At 40.1% G+C, this 17,036-nt stretch overlaps 2 protein-coding genes across 2 annotated transcripts in view; both read left to right on the top strand.

The window, feature by feature from the left end:
* MYOM3 (myomesin 3) overlaps positions 1-8,485 on the top strand; it is a 55,472-nt gene extending 46,987 nt beyond the window's left edge. The window contains exons 31-36 of the mRNA XM_074934465.1: positions 174-279; positions 1,168-1,331; positions 1,985-2,021; positions 3,905-3,927; positions 4,028-4,083; positions 6,406-8,485. Of these exons, the coding sequence (XP_074790566.1) occupies positions 174-279; positions 1,168-1,331; positions 1,985-2,021; positions 3,905-3,927; positions 4,028-4,083; positions 6,406-6,669 (650 nt within the window). The 3' untranslated portion in view covers positions 6,670-8,485. The remainder of the gene's footprint in view (positions 1-173; positions 280-1,167; positions 1,332-1,984; positions 2,022-3,904; positions 3,928-4,027; positions 4,084-6,405) is intronic.
* A 988-nt stretch (positions 8,486-9,473) lies between these two features.
* On the top strand, positions 9,474-16,341 carry LOC141974609 (fatty acid-binding protein, liver-like). Its single transcript, XM_074934440.1, has 5 exons — positions 9,474-9,509; positions 11,852-11,989; positions 13,364-13,536; positions 15,074-15,163; positions 16,273-16,341. Exons 2-5 carry the CDS (start codon positions 11,923-11,925, stop codon positions 16,321-16,323), a joined length of 381 nt encoding a protein of 126 aa, XP_074790541.1. The 5' UTR covers positions 9,474-9,509; positions 11,852-11,922; the 3' UTR covers positions 16,324-16,341.
* The last annotated feature ends 695 nt before the right edge of the window (positions 16,342-17,036 follow it).

Below are 17,036 nucleotides of genomic sequence, written 5' to 3'. Positions count from 1 at the left end.
GCTGGGTGGAAGCCGTAGCGCCTTCATATGCTGGAACGCCATGTCGCTTTCAGCTGCCCGTGTTCTCCAAAAAGGGTGAAACGTTAGGTTCTTTTTAAAAAAAAAAAAAAAATGCCAGTATATAGACTGGCTGGTCACCCAGTGAAATTCCAGTCTTTGAATTCTCTTCTTAGCCCTTTCTGCTAAACCTCTGAAAGTCCAGCCAACTGCAGAAGGCATTCAAATCTACAGTGAAGTAAAGTACTACACGGACTACATGAAAACAACCTGGTATCACAAGTATGTACTTCAGATATGCTAGCAAGGCTCATAACATATGGACAGTCTGTATTATCTGTCATGGAAATTAAAGCACACTGGCTGAGAGCCTCAAAGTATTGTAGGCTCCTAACATCCACTCAAATCAATGGGAGTTAGGGGCCTAAATACCTTTGAGGATCGGGGTCATTGTGCCTGAACCTGCACTCCTTGAAGACAGTGGGGGATTCGTCTGAATGAGGATTGCAGGATTGGGGGGATAAAGGGTTTTAAATTCAACTGTCTCTTTACATTGAATCGTGTGTGGGAACTCGTCAGTTACCAATCATGTTCTATTTATTTTCTGCTGCACAAGTACTCCTGGGTGACGATTTCACTGGTGTGATAATGATACTATCAAATGACAGGTTAGCTACAGACATGGGAGGATGTATTTTTTTAAAGTACTTCGTCTGTGCAGCTTTATACTTCTCTGAATGACCGCCTCATCCCACTCTGAATAACTAAATGCTACTCCTGCTTCGCATTTATACACCCTTTTATTTGAGCATATCAAAGTTCTTTCCCAACATTAGTTAATTTGGCCTCACAACACCCTTGCAGAATAGACCCATTTTCCAGATAGGCAAAATTTAGAGGTGAAAGGGCCAAATTTTCAACGGTATTTAGGTTTGGGCTTTTGAAAATCCCACTAGGTGCCTTTCTGCATGTTTAGGTGCCCAAATACCTTTCAAAATCCAGCCCTAAGAGACTTGCCCACAGTGAGTCTATGGCCATCAGGAATAGAACCCCAGAGTCCTAGCTCCCAGTCTCTTGTTCTAAGCAATAGATCCTAAAAAGTCAGTTTAATCTCAAAACTTGTGCAATTTTACTTCAATGTTGTTAAAATGATATAATTTGTTTCCTTAGGGAGAAGCGACTAGAAAGTGGTGAGAGGCTGAAAAGCGGAAGTACAATGGACCAGATCTGGCTACACATACTGAACCCCACGGATTCGGATAAGGGAAAATATACCCTGGAAATATTCGATGGGAAAGATTCTCACAGACTGTCAACTGACTTGTCTGGGAAAGGTGAACTGGAGCAGAACATTTCTGTCTGAGGGAAGAGCTAAACACCTGTTACTTTCTGAGATTTCCCCCTCACTTGGGCCTTCAGGCTCATCTCCCTCATGCTGAGATGGGGAGCACAGAAGAGGGGGAACTCTGTGAAGTGCCAAGGGGATGGTATGCTGTGAGGAGGGGGAGTGGAGGGAAGTGCACAGAGGAGGGTCATGTGCAGCATGGGCAGAGTAGCTAATGGCAGGAAGACTCCAACCCCCCTTAGGGATCATTACTGCCATGGGAGAGGAAGCTTCCAGAGACTAGGGCTGTCCTGAGAGATGACCCAAAATTGATTTGCTTCCCCCACAGACCCTTGGGGTTTGCAGGAAGCATCCCTGCCCCTCTCTTGGAGGAGAGAAAGTGACTCTCACTCTGCCACTGGGACCTCTCAGAGTTGTTCAGATTATTTTCCCCTTTCCTGGGGCTTCTCTGTGGGAAGGGAGCATCAGGGCCTTGATCTTTTAGCAGCACATATATAGATCGCATGTTTCCTTGAGGCAGCTATAAATACTGTTCTATGTGTGTCTCTACATGTCCCTATTATCACACACGTTAGGTTAAATCTATTAAATAACAAACCACAAACTGCACTTTCTTCTTAAAATCTCTTCTATTCCTTGCAGCTTTCGAAGAAGCAATGGCTGAACACCTACGGCTAAAGTGAGTTTCTTCTCAAATATTTTCACATTTGAAGCTGAACTAAATGTTTACATTTAAAGCTAAACTGCCTGGTTTATTTTTGTTAATAAATGAGACTCTGCAGCTTGGATTAACCTCCACGCTGCACATCCCACCACGGAGATCCAGTCCTGGCAGATTTCTCTTTTACAAAGAGCCTTGGTAATGTGAAAATTGCTAAATGCAGGAAATTATTCCAAGCTCATATTTGCAGGGAGGAGAATGTCTGGGCAAGGTATAAGTAAGCCATAGCTTTGGAAGACAAGGCAAATTAAAATGAATTAGTACCAAGGGAGAGAAGGTCCATATGCATTTAGATAATATCCTTCTTTACTTTAACCAACGTAAGTCAATGTGTGAGATGTTGTCCAACAAAATAGAAAGTAGCATTTTAGGACCCTGTTTGCCCTCACTGCTGTAAAGCAGATCCATACACACAGAGCCCCATTGCCCATGCAGAGGCCCATTGATATCACTAAGGCCCTGTTTGGGGCAAGGATCTGCCAGCATGGATCCAATTTCAGAATCAGGGCCTGTTTGCAACATCTAGGAAATGGATCCCACAGAGGGATGAATGGCTTAGGGTATTGGTTATACTACAGTATCTTCTTCCACTAAAACCCTAGTTTAGAGGCTGCTCTGCTTGCTATCCACTAACTCTCACTACCCTCTGACAGCTGTGCAGTGGACCTGATGTGACATGAGTTGGTGGATGCAGTCTAGACGCTGATGGACTGGGGCCCCTGTAGCAAAAGGCACAGTACACTAGTGGTGCCCATAGCCATACGCCCATTACGCACAGTACATATCATTGACAATGGCGAGGAGGAGCAGCACTGACTGTCCACTGCCCACTCAGGTTTGGCCCCCACAGCCCCTCCATCACAACAGAGGGGCCACAAGGCCAAACCTAAGTAGGCAGTGGGTCACCCAGTGCTGCTTCTCCACAACATTGCCGTGGGGCCAGCTCCTGCACCAGGGCTCCCTCAAGGGGCCTGCCCGACCTCATCCGCTTCCAGCAGGCCCTGTCCCCTCTCGGGGGATGGGGAGCAACACTACACCTGGGCAGGCCAGGCTGGAAGGTGGGGGCTGAGTATGGCACTGGTGCAGGAGAGGCATAGGGGCCAGCAGCTACAGCAGGGATGGCTCCACAGGGATTGGCAGTATGAACCATGGGAAAAAATGTTGGGTCAGCAGAAAAGTCACTGCAGGATCATGGCCACTCCTAAGTCAGAGATGGAGTTCCCTCTCGCATGTAGGAGTGACCCTTCCAGATCAGGTTTGAGGCATGATGATGGGATCCCGTGAGGAAGCCTGCGTTTCCTGGTCCCTGTGCGGTACCTCTTCTGTAGATACACAGAGGGCTTCCGCTTTCGAGACTGTCACTCTGGGACAGTTTTCAAAACTAAATTCACTTTTAAAGAAGAAGAAGTTTTCCTAGACATGAAGCTGAAACTCCGACATCAGCCTTTTCTTATAGTGACCAGCGAATCAGAAAGGACCTCTGATCCTTCTTGGGTGGAGCACTTGTGAGATCAAGCCTTAAGCAAACATTAGAGGAGCTGCATTATCCATTATCAAGAATTAAAAAAATTTGTTTTCAACATGTCTCTCTAGTTCCAGAAACAGGCCAAAAAACCCTTTCTCATCCCCCCCACCCCAGATGAAACCTAGAGAATCCCTGAAAATTTCAGACATTTTCCCTGTTCCAATATATCACCTTACTGCACATCTTTGCTTTCACTTTGGAAGTGAAGTTCTCTATAGAAATTAGGGAACAGGTTCCTATTAAAAACATTCAGGGTACATATTTAATAAATAAAAAATACTACATTTCTCTTCAATTATCTTTTTCTTACTTTCAGGGAAGCGGTGATAGCAGAAAAGAGTAAGTAAACGAACGCTGCACATTCTTCTTGGTTCTGTCATACAGATCAAAGGGCCATACTGGTATGTAAAGTTGAACAGTCACATTTGTTCCTTCCCAGATCGTGCCAGAGTTGTTCAAGGTCTGCCAGATGTTGCCACCATCATGGAGGATAAGGTACTACTGAGTAACTATATACCTATCATGGCCAGGTTGCACGGATGGCTGGCAGGAAGAACACAAGGAGCTTTCCCCTACTTTGTGTCCCCATATAGGAGATGGCCACCGCTGCAGTCCCTGTGCTTTCCTGAGCCACTGCAGTTGTCAGAGGCCTGGTGTGATACCCATTGCTAACAACACTGAGCAATATGATGGTGGGTGGTCCTTCCAGACACACACACCTTCTCTATAGGAGAAAATTTTGGGGGGTAGGGCGGGGGTTCCCTTTGAAATCCACAAATCTAGCTAGGCCTCAAGGTTCCATTTTTGTGAACTTGTGAAGTGCAAGGATAGTTTTAATGCTAACCATAGGAAAAGTTACATGAACATCTCTCTCCTTACTCAACTGCCCTCCTTAGACATTAGACCCTAGTTTTCAGGTGCTGACAATGGTATATGGTAGCTGTTTCACATGCCCCTAGTCTCCCTTCCCAATCCCTGCTTTAGGCTAACAACTTTAAATATGGGTCCTGATTCTTCTGCCACACTAGTCTTATAATCTATTGGGCTGGATTCTCCTTTACTCTAAGAGCACTGTGGCTGAGTAAACAGGCTTTAAAATGACTGTAAATGTAATTTATGCCCACTTTAAGGTCCCTTTACACTGCCAGAGTGGTGTAAAGGGGCCTTAGCACAAATGAGAATCAGGCCCATTGACTTCAATGGAAGTATTCCTGATTTACCTGGGGAAAGTGGCAGAAGAAAGAAGCCCATGTCTAAATCTCACTGACTGGCCAGTCCCATCAAAAATCCTAGCGGCTTCTGAGGTCACTTAAAATGCCTAACTTCTGTTTAGACACGTATAACCCAGGTTTTGAAAGCGATTAATATAAGCCACCTGCACTTCATGTAACCACAGCTGTGCCCATGGAACATGCAAGGAAGAGTAATTAAATTTTAACCATAACTGCCCTTTGTTTAAAGCTGCAGGCTGGGGAAGGTAATTCTATCTCATTGTGATGCTGTGACTTCTAAACAAAGATGCCTCCCTGCAGGGAAACCTACACCCCTGCAGGAGCTGTAGACAGGTTGCAGTTGGTGTGTTTGTACCATGTCAGACACACCACGGGTATGCACTAAATAAATAAAAATGTAGAGCAGTCATTCTCTCCATTCACATTATTCTGGTGTGTAAGACCCCTACACCTATCCAAAAGAAGATAAACCTGCCCAGCTTAACAGCCTGAGTAGCCATGATAATTTGTAATTTTAACAACCTCATATGAAGTATTTAGGTTTTGCTTTGGTAGATTTGTTCACTAATAATATAAATCTTGCTCACCCCCTCAAGAACCTAGTTCTGCCACCTCTGATATACTTCTCAACTCAACTAGATCCTACTATTGAGGGACTCCTGTCCTATATCATAATTAATAACTCCTTCATAGCCTAGAAACTAAAACAGCCTTGAATTTTATGGTCACATTAATGATCCTTAACATTTTGAAAGCAGTTAAACATACTTCTATTGCTAATGGCCCCAAACAGAGTAGCAATGATTTCAGCTGCATGGATTCAGTTTTCTATATGGCTAAATATTTGTGCACTTAAAAAATGCAGAATTCCATTTCCTGGCAAGCAAAATGGTATTGTAAGATCATGCTGTCCTAGGCACTGAATAAGAGAAGTACAATATCTGTTTTAGGTACAAAAATTGCTGGGATCAGAATCAGGCCCATAGACTTGTATTCTCAGACCACTGCCTCTCATGCTGACCATATCATCTCATGGTTTCCTCTTTACTTCCCATCTGTATCCAGCTGTTGTCTCTTGTCTTATACCTAAAGCTGTTTGGGGGCAGGGACCATCTTTTTGTTCTGTATTTGTACCACAATGGGGTTCTGGTCAATGACTAGGTCTCCTAGGTAATACAAATAATTAATAAGAATGATAATACATGAGAGAGAATCTCATCTCTTGGGATCAACACAGCTAAAACAATACTGCGAACAATAATAATCCATAGCATTTATATGGTGCTTTCCATCTTCAAAGAACTTAACAAATGTTAATCAGTTAATCCTCTCAAGTCCCTCTCTGGGGTAGATGAATAAGCAGTATGATCCCCATTTTACTGATGAGGAAACTGAGACAGAAAAGTGGATAAGTAGCTTGCCTGAGGCCAGAGTGTCTGAGCTGATAAGAACTTATGAGTTCCTGGATCAGTGAAACTTGTGGTTTTTGGAGATCCATTTTATCTTTTTCTTTGCCCAATTATACTTTAAGCCACTGGCTGTGAATTGTCACTGTAACGCTGTATTTACTATATTTTTAAAACAGACCCTGTGTTTGACATGCTGCATATCTGGTGACCCTTACCCAGAAATTACTTGGTTCAAGAACGAGAAGGTAGTAGTTTTTAAAGATCGTTACAAAATGGACGTGAAGGGGATAGTTGTCACAATTACCATTGAGAAAGTCTGCAGTGACGACACAGGAAAATACAGCATCTATGTCAAGAACAAATATGGCTCTGAAACAGGGCAGGTTACTATCAGTGTGTACAAGCATGGAGAAGAACCGATTGAGCTACGGGAAAAATGATTTCCAACACACTCAGAAACGCAGGTTGGGATTTCCAAAGAGGCCTAAAGGCATTAGGCACCAAACTCCTATTGAATGTCAAGGGGATTTAGACACTTGGTTTCCTTTGAAAATCCTGACCTTAAAATTCAGACTCTTTCTCTTTTTATTATCTATGTATAAAATAAAGGTTTTCACAGTGATTTACAGTATAAGAAATCACAATGTACCCCTCTTAAAAGCACCTATAGAAAACTGGAGAAAACCTTCAAAATCCCACTCTAACCCGAAAGAATTAGACAACTGCTTCATAAAGTGTACCACTTTTCAGCTAACAGCACTATGTATCGGACACTGTGGGGGTTCATGTATACAAGAACTTATCATTTTGTATTTAGCCCTTGTGTGTTATTGACTATCCTATAGCAGGAAAATGTTGATGTGTGCGTTGTTGTTAAAACGTAACCCTGCTTGGGCCCAATTCAGCACAGTACTCAAGCACATGCATAACTAGATGTCAGCGGGACCACTGGTGTGCTGAAAGTTAGGCATGTTCCTAAATACCTCGCTGAAACAGGGTCTTGATGCACTCATGTTTACAAGTCTAAGCCATGTGGGAGGAAAGTAAGGCAGTGGTTTTGAGCCTCTGTGGCTTTGCAGAGGAGCATGTGTGCGATTACTGTGTGTACTACGACGTAGTGCGAATTTAAACACATTTAAACTACACAGCTGTTATTTCACTCTGACGTATTGTAAACTGTCAAATGATGCTATATCTGAACACGTTTAAGTGATGACACTGTTTTGATCAGTGACCGGGCCAGATTCAGCCCAGATTAGAGTAGTATAAACCCAGAGACAGAGTTCCAGTGGCAGGACTATTTCCAGAGGAGAGCTTATGGTGTGGAAACTCATCGCTATTTCCTCTTCACTAGTGCTTAACCGGGCAGCGCTTTTTGGAGAGGGGGCATGGTCAGGACAACAGAGAAATGGGCTATTCAGTGCAATCGCTCAACAGTTTCCACAGGCAGTCACACAGAGGGGAACTCACCCCAGCCTTAACATAAAGCTACCCCAACTCCTTCCTTTGAAGTGAACATGCTGTATGAGCTAGTTGGCACAGAGTACAGTTTACACTTTGCTGCACCAGAAAGGTAGGGAAGTTTTTTTTATTCCGGCCCAGTATTTTAAAGCCCAGGTGTGAGTGATGAGGCTGAATTTGGTTCTTTATTCAAAAGGCTGAAGGTTGAAAAAAAATCATGGGAAATTTTTTTTTCCCTTTTCACCTAGATAAATGACAGTGAATTACATAACAATATTAGCTCATGTGTTTTAGCATATTCCTTTATGAGATACAATAAAGCTCCCTATCCCACATGGTGTAATTGCCTCTTTATATGAATGAGATTAGAGGATGTGTAATAACAAATTACCTCTCAAATCACATGAAGTGACATGTCTAGGCAACTGCTAAATTATTCTGAACATTCTCAGACACACCAGTCCCCAAACTAAAGCTTAGTTTCTGTGCAGAAGAGGAATCCTCAATTGTACAGAACTCACTTCCTTCTTCAGTTTTTAGAATTCAGCTCCCACAAAAATTAACTGAAAAATGCTGTGTCACAAGCATGATGGGCTTTTTGACGTAACACTCCAAAGAATCAGTAGCACAGCTGGCTTTTATCTGGGAACACAGATGATTTTTGTAGAGGATGACAATAGAAATCCAGAGGAATGAAATAACCCTTGTAACATGACATATAATGCTGTTTTAAATAAAGATCAAGGTACAAATAGAAAAGTTCATTTTTAAAATGTTTGACAGCTACTGGTTCTAAACTACCCACACTTTCAGAAGAGGGTTTCCATGCCACTGTTTTATCTGTTACTATTGATCAAGAACAGTGTTTGCCTGTCATACTGTAGTTGATCCTGTATTCTATGCAGTGTTTAAAAGGTGTGTAAATAAAAAATGTAAAACTTGACAACAATACAGGAGTGAGTCATACCTAAAAGTGTCCATGGAAAAGATTGTTTAGAAACAGATTTGTGTGTGCAAGGGAGAGCGCAAGAAATACAAACTTTTCTGAATTGGAGGTAACTTCCCTATATGACTAATTACATTAGTTTAAACAGAACACACCTCCTACAAAGGTGTTTGTGCAGTGCCAGGTACAATGGGCCTGTGATCTTGGTTGGTCCGTAGGCACTTCTATAACAAACATGATTAATAATGATAACATGACATAGTATTTGGAGGATTACGCATGGTTCTTGACATTCAGAATTTGGGCTGGAGTTGGTGTGGGTTCAGGGTCTAATTTCAGTTAAGGTCAGCAGAGACAGAAAGAAGCTGTGGTGGAAGGGCTTTTATTTGTTCTTCCTTTTATTATTATTATTATTACATAGAGCAGGTGCTGAAAAAAATCAGGCGCACAAAATACAGTCCTAAATATCTGTTCTTGTTCAGATTACATGGAATCCACTGGCTCACAAACTGCAGTTACATATTCAGATTATTAAGAGCATCTGGACTAATATCCCTTCGTATCTCTAAGACACAAAGAAGATGAAAAATAAGTACATCTAATGAAAAAGGACTTTCTAAATTCATACTACTTACAATAAAGACATACAAACTGAATGTTGCTGATGAATTTTATCAATTTAATAATCCATCGTCCTTGATTACATTCTATAACTATCAGTGTTCAGTTTTACCCAGTTATTCTAGTTAATAGTAGTTATTCTAGTAAATAGTTGATTTAAGCCGGCCTGTTATCAGGCTTTGATTTTGCAACGAGATCTGCACAGGCGGACCTTTGCACCCGCACAGATCTGACTGCAGGATTGGGCTCGCAGTGAGTAATTTTAAATTAATCTCTTAGTTTCTGATGTTTATTAGTTTTGGTTACATTATTTTATATGGCTTTAAAATAGCAGTCCCTGTCTGCAAAATAAAAAACCTACATGGAGGAGGTACAGAATGGCAGCAGCCTCTGTTCCAGTCTCTAGCAAGAGTAGCAGCTGCAGAGATGCTGCACTGTAACCCCATAGCCTTGCTATGGATTGATGTATATGTGAATTCTGTCCCTAATACGTGTACACACGCACACACACACAGAAATCCCTTTATAAAGCCTAATTTTGAGTGCAACAGATGCTTACCACTGTTGTGCACTTTAGTTTAATGTTTAGCTTCGCAAGGTCTGGCCGTTGGAGGACAATGAGGACAGGTCACTATGAAAAGTTTAACAAAATCCGTGAGTCAGTGAACTTTTCCAAAGTCAGAGTCTGGTGTTTGTGCATGAACTCCTCCCAGAAATTGAAACTTAACAGTTGCAAACAGATGAGCTGCCCGATGAGCAGCATTGCATTGTTGGCAAGGTGCAGTTTGTATATTCCCCCTTCCTGTGAAGCATCAAGTATTGGCTATAGCTGGGGACAGGATAACACACTGTTGGATCAATGGTTTGCTCAGTTAAAGCAAATCCTTTAAAAATATGTTTTAAAATTCCTTATTAACAAACATATATTAATCTTTTAAAATCAGAAATTGGATCTCTAAAATTAATTTTAAAACATTCAAATGATTAAAGACAATATAGTTTAGGGCAGTGTGCTCTTAAAATCAAGTGGAGGTTTAGTAGCCAGCACTAGAACTCAGATCTCCTAACTCTTAATCCTGTGACATACTTACTGATTAAAACTGTGATGAATTAGAGATAGACCTGAACTGTCCCAAAGTTTGGGGTGTATTTGGATCTCTGATCCCAATTTGGGCTTGTCTCTAAAAATTACAACTGGACAACAGTGTAAAGTAAATTCGTAAGAAAAATTCATCATTATTTTCCCACTCAACTAAAAACTACTGCCTAGTCTGTAATACAGTACTAGAAATGTTGATTTAGACAGGTCAGTCACCTCTAGGGCACAAACACTATTTGAATTAAGCAACTTTATTGCAAACCACATACAGTTTTACCAAATGCCTTCCAAAGCCAGCAGGCAGGCTTGATCAGGGAGGGATGAGTATTACACTGTGAGTGAGGAATTCTGAGGTTATGAATGTGGAGAGTAACAATCAAGAATTAAGTACTTCCATTTATTTTCCACTTCAATCCCCAGGCAACAGTTCCATGTTTCGTTTCCCCCTTAAATCTGTATGTCTGGGACCATCATTAAATACATTTAAATATTGTAAGAAACTGATTAGTGCATATGTGCCCCACTGATGTCTACTAGATGGAATCACAACTGATCAGCTGTGGGTCATAGGCCCTGTACTGATAATGGCTAAGGGAGATTCTTTTTTTCCTCACGTCGTAGAGGCCAGTTCTTTTGGAAAAGACTGATCTGTATTCTATCTTCACTGTCTCTGTGAAGTTCCAAGTACCCACATGCAGCATAGTGAGTCATGAAGTTCTCCACATGCCATGGATTTATTACAATATATAAGAAATATAATTTCACATCCAGTGACTACTTCTCTAAAGTTTTATATAACTGAACACTTGTATTTATTTATTTAGAATATGGGTAAAATTTTCAAAAGTGCTTCAGTGACTTATGAGCCTAAGTATCATTTTAACTAATGACTTAGGCCTGGTCTACACAGTTTATGTACCAGTATAGCTGTGTCAGTTTTGGGTGTGATTCTTTTTATTTATATAGTTATACCAGTATAACCCCTAGTGTGGACACAGTTATATCTGTACAAAGGTGTCTTACACCAGTATAGCTTATTCCCCTTCCTTTATGGAATAAGCTATACCAGTATAAGCAAATTTATATTGGTGCATCCACACTGGAGAGGTTGTATTGCTTTAACTATACCATTATATTTAAAGTGATACAAATTTTATGAGTACACAAACCCTTATGCTTTAGGAGCCTAAGTACCATAGGCTTTCAATAAGACAAGGGCTTGCCTAAAACAGGGAAATAGCCTGGAATAGCTATCCCACATTAGCTCCCCATGTGGCTACTCTTATTCTGCATTTTGTACTTTAGTTTAATCTATTTTGGAAGCAATAAACTTGCTAGGAAAGAGACAGTCACGGTAAAGAGACAGCCACAGACCACAATGAACTAGAGGTTATTTCTATTAAGAATAAACAGATGATTAATAATTGATACTATATTGTTAATAATTAGCAGATTATGTCATATGAGAGGCCACATTTTCTTTCTGTATAAATAGCATTTAATTCAGTAGACGGCTGCTCCATTCTCTTTCTGGCATCACTGCCATACTGTACTGCACCATCCATAATGGCATTCAATGGAACCTGGCGGGTCTATGCTCAAGAGAACTATGAAGAGTTTCTGAAAGCTCTTGGTAAGTGTCTTGTTATTTTTTTTTCTGTAACTTGCTGGATTTGTGAAATATAACAACATTTTGCATTTAAGGAACCTTCCATCAGGGAATATCTAAAGTGTTTTTCACAAACCACCTTCCATGTAGGGTGATCAGACAGCAAGTGTGAAAAATCGGGACAGGGGGTGGGGGGTAACAGAAGCCTATATAAGAAAAAGACCTAAAAATCGGGACTGTCCCTATAAAATTGGGACATGTGGTCACCCTACTTCCATGAGTTAGGTAAGTGTTACTAGCCCCATTTTAGATATAAAGTGAAGTGAAGACACTTGCCCACAAGTCACACAGAAATCTGTGGAAAAGCCAGGGATAAAACCCAGATCTACTCAGCCTTAACCACAAGACTGGTCTTCTCATGAAAGGAAAGGTATTTCAGTAGAAGCATATCAGTTGACCTGTTTCAGTTTATAACGTTAACTAGGAGGGAATTGGTAATGGGATATAGAGCCTCTCAGCTGTTACCAGTTCACATAGAGCCTCTGACAGTAATCACTGATTACCTTATGGCTGTTTGTTAGCCTATGTGAAATGAGTTTGATGGTCTCTAGCTAGTTGTCAGAGGTGTCTAGGTTACTAAAAAACACCACCATAGTTTGCATTGTTAGTTGCAGCAAAACAATCAAATTAAATAGAGCGGAATGCCTTGCTCAGTGAAAATCCCTTCTCAAAGAGCATGTTGCCCTCAGCCCCAAAGGCGATCCTTTCAGGTCAGCATTGAAGCTTATTGATGAGAAAGCCTGGGGATACTTGCACTGTTTTGCCCTGTGGCTATGCAGAGGACTTCAGTCTGTCCTGGGGGAGGATGAGAGAGAAAATGAACCTTATGTAATGCTACTCATGTCATTTAGTGCAGTACTAAAGGTGCTCAGACATTACAGTGATATAAAAAAAAACCTAGATAGAATGGAAAAGAACATAGAAAAGGTGGTCAGCCTTTCACCAGTGTTAAGTATGCACACAAAATTTAAAAAGAGAAATTAATTTATTGTACTAATGTAATATTAGGGCAAAAACACTTCAAAGTGCTTGTAAATATGACTATATATAGGGAAGATCCTCAAAATCTTAAGAAAAACAGCGTACCTCATAAAGAACTGGCAGTGAAACTCCAAGATTATAAGAAAAGAAAATGAATCTAAAACCAAGTATCCCACTGATGAAATTGTATGTCCATAGAGAACAGGGTAATCTAACTTTGACATCCTTTTCTGTTGTTGATTTGTGTCAACCTTGTCACTTCACTGAATCAAAGTATTTTATTTGCATAACATACAAACCCCATACTTCCCTCTGGATAACAGAGAAGTTAAAATTCCATTTTTCCTCTTTCTTCAGCATTGGCAGATGACCTCATCAAAGTTGCCAAAGACATTAAGCCTGTTATTGAAATACAACAAAATGGAAACAACTTTGTTGTGACATCAAAAACACCTAAGCAGTCTGTAACAAATTCATTTACTCTGGGGAAAGAGGCTGATATCACTACTATGGATGGCAAAAAACTAAAGGTAATATATTTCAAGAACAATAACTGCTCCCTCACTAGTACTTCAGGTTTCAGAGTAGCAGCCGTGTTAGTCTGTATTCGCAAAAAGCTTATGCTCAAATAAATTGGTTAGTCTCTAAGGTGGCACAAGTACTCCTTTTCTTTTTACTAGTACTTCAGTATCATTTTGCAAGTGGAATTTCTTTGTACTATTCCCACTAGGAAACTTCAATTGCTTCTGACGAGTAAGAAATTAAGTAAAACTTAAAAGCTCTAACGAGAGCATGCAGGTTACATGGTAAGTGAAGGAGCCAGAAAGACTGTTTGTCTAGCTGGCTTTGTGGTTAGTGACACAGGGAATCTAAGTTTGTGTCACAAACTGCCATGTTAGCAGGTCCCAAGAAAGTTGTGGTGGCAACACATTAAGCAACTGTGGAGGAGCAATCACCTTACACCACTCTAGAGCAAACTCCTCTAGCTTCAGAAGGAGCTGCTTCCAGACCCTTTCAGTTGGAAAAATGGTTGCTGCAAAGCACAGTTTGAAGAAACCCCCATTAACCTCTAAGAAAAAATGAATGCTTTGTACTAATTCAGCTCTTGTCACACAACAGCTCATTAAAACACTCAGGTAAAAGGTAACATTTCTTAAAGTAGTCAAATCTGCTGCTTCAGTGCATACGTTGATCAATCCAGGGGTCAGGGAGGAATTTTATTCCCCATGTACATGAATAATTGGCTACATATGTATTATGGAGTTTTCCATTTTCTCCTGAAACAGTGATTCCCAAATAGTGGTGTGTGGAGCACACCTGGTGGTCTGAGTAGAGCTGACTGTTCCCATGGTTCTAGCTCTCCATGTAGTTTCTAGCTGATAAAGCACATTGAAAAGATAAAACATATTAAATGTGTTCTTACTACAATTTTTTCATGTAGGGTATTGCTATAGCTACCAGTTATGGCAGGGGAGTTGGGTCATATGTTTATGGATAGAAATGAAGGTAGTTTATGAGAAAATCTTTTTGTTAAGATGTTGTCCACACTATTTAAAAAAAAAAAAAAAAAAGTTTGAGATCCCCAGCCACCACTGCCAGAAGAAGGATAACATCCTAGATGGACCAACAGTTTGATCCAGTGTGGCAAAACCCATTGTATAGTCTTATATTACGTAGGACAAATTTTACTCCCATTTTGCATATTTCAACTGCCAGTTAGCTTTACACACAATACCAATAACTGTAAAGTCTTTCTAATATATCTGTATTTCCTGAAAATGATCTGCACACCAAGAAGCAGCATTTATACATGCATTGGTATTGTTTCAACAGTTAAGAGAAGTTTTCATTGAATGCTAAACAAGATGCTCATTACTCCTGTCAATCTGAAGTTAGCATGAGATTAATGAAACATCAGTATCTGCAATTCCATTCTTTCTTATCTGTGTATCTAACTACCATTCTAACTGAATTTCCCAGTTTCTACCTTTTGGCCTAAATTGCCTACCAGAAATGTACTTGCTGGGCTACTATAAATACTTACGTTTTAAAAATCTGTGTTCACAGTGCACGGTTAACATGATAGGTGGGAAGCTTGTGTGCAAAACAGAAACATTCTCCCATGAACAGGAAATTAAAGGAAATGAAATGGTGGAGGTAAGTGATTGGTAAATAAAGGTGCAATAGGAAAAATAATGGGGAAACATTTTCTATGCCTGTCAGTTTATAAAATGATACCATCACTTTAAAAAGTCCCGGTGTTGAGCACAGGAATTACTACTGTGAGCATGGATTATATCACTTTATTAATGAAAGAATATGTAACTTTATAATCCAAGGGTGATTGCAACCAGCAAGAAACAACATTAGTTACCATTTAGTACAGCCAGGGTGATGCATTGTTACTTATTGACTTAACTGAATCTCCTCTACACATGGACAATGCCTGTGGCTGTCTGTTATAGTTTCACTCTATACATTTCTATCACTGAAAGTTGCTATTCATCACTTCCCAGGATACATTAAGCCAAATTCATTTCCGTTATCATTCCATTTTAGGCACTCGGGTTTAGCGTTGTTAGCTTTTGACCATCATGCGGGCAGGCTCTTTGCAAGATTTTTCACAGGGTTGTACAGCTGGGATGCTCTTGAGCAGAGAATGAAAACTGAATCAAGCCATGCTAATTTACATTTTCACCTGTTTCATTTACAAATCCTAGGAACTTATAATGTGTCCTGAATGGTTTCCTACTGGCACAGAACCCTTCTCCCAGGGAGTTGAACTTCCACTTGCCAGGCTTTTAATATGTATTCCAGTTGGTGTGATCATTGTTGTAAGAATTACAGCTAAGGTTTTCAGAACTGCCTAGGGATTTTAAATGCCCAGTTTCCTTAGATGGCTTTGAAAATCCCAGCCTACTTTCTTTACAATAAATCTGCAAAGAACCAGATCAAAAGTAATTATCTGGGGCAGTGGGTTTCTAGTATAGGGAACATACTTGTGACTGAGGTTACTCCAACAATACACTTGAAGATAACATTTGACTATTTAGATTTTCAGTGTTCAGAACTGGTTCCCTAAGAAGAACACCATTGTTTCAGTATGAATGTAATCAGCATGTCCATATGCAGTTGTTGTAACTGTATTTTCAGATGATATGAGATGGAATTACAAATATACTACAGCAACTTCAAAGCTGTTAGCTACATACAGGTCCCCCTACAGTATAAATGGAAAACAAGTAACATATTTGTGTCTTTTACAGACTATGACTGTTGGTTCAGCAACACTCATCAGAAGAAGCAAGAAGGAATAAACAATAAGAAGAAAGATGCATTTTATTTTGGACATTTTTAAATTCCAGAATAAAGTGCATTTGCCATCAGTTGTGAAATTTGTTATTTTGAAAAAATGCAATGGAAAATAAAGAAATAGGATCTCCGCTTTCTTTCCATGCTCACACTTGATTTACACTGATATAAGAATTCATTTTCCCTGACTATAGAGACACATCCCATACTCTAACTTCTGGTGGCCTACTTCCCATCCAGGCAAACCTCCGATTAACTTCAACAAGAGGTTTGCCTGTGTAAGTACAGGATTGGACAGCTAGTGAAATGGTGATTTGCCATAAGGATTACAGGGAGAGGATGAAAGCTATTAGGAATGTGTCTCTGCCTCTTATCCTTATTAAGGAAGGTGAATATTTCAGTGAACGCCAACACCTTCTCTCTTTCTATCTGCCCAATAAGTTTGGGAAACCTACCAAAAATCAGATATCTAATTCCTAACCAGCAAGTGTCACTGCTGATCTTTCTGTCATCACAATAGTAATATAAATAGAAATATTTAAAAAAGCTATAAAAAGTATTGTACACGTTCAGCAGGTAATTATACACAAAGAAAACGAAGCTGAGGCACCAAAAGCAATTAAACTCAATGCCTATTAATTAAATTTTCAAGATCTAAAACGATTAAGCATCTCAGTTTGTAACAGTCTTGGTGAGTATAGCTGGAATATTTGCTTTC

Source organism: Natator depressus, chromosome 19 (genome assembly GCF_965152275.1).
Source record: "Natator depressus isolate rNatDep1 chromosome 19, rNatDep2.hap1, whole genome shotgun sequence".
Lineage (NCBI taxonomy): Eukaryota > Metazoa > Chordata > Testudines > Cheloniidae > Natator > Natator depressus.
Note: the sequence above shows the minus strand (reverse complement) of the source record. Positions and strands in the feature narration are given on the sequence as shown.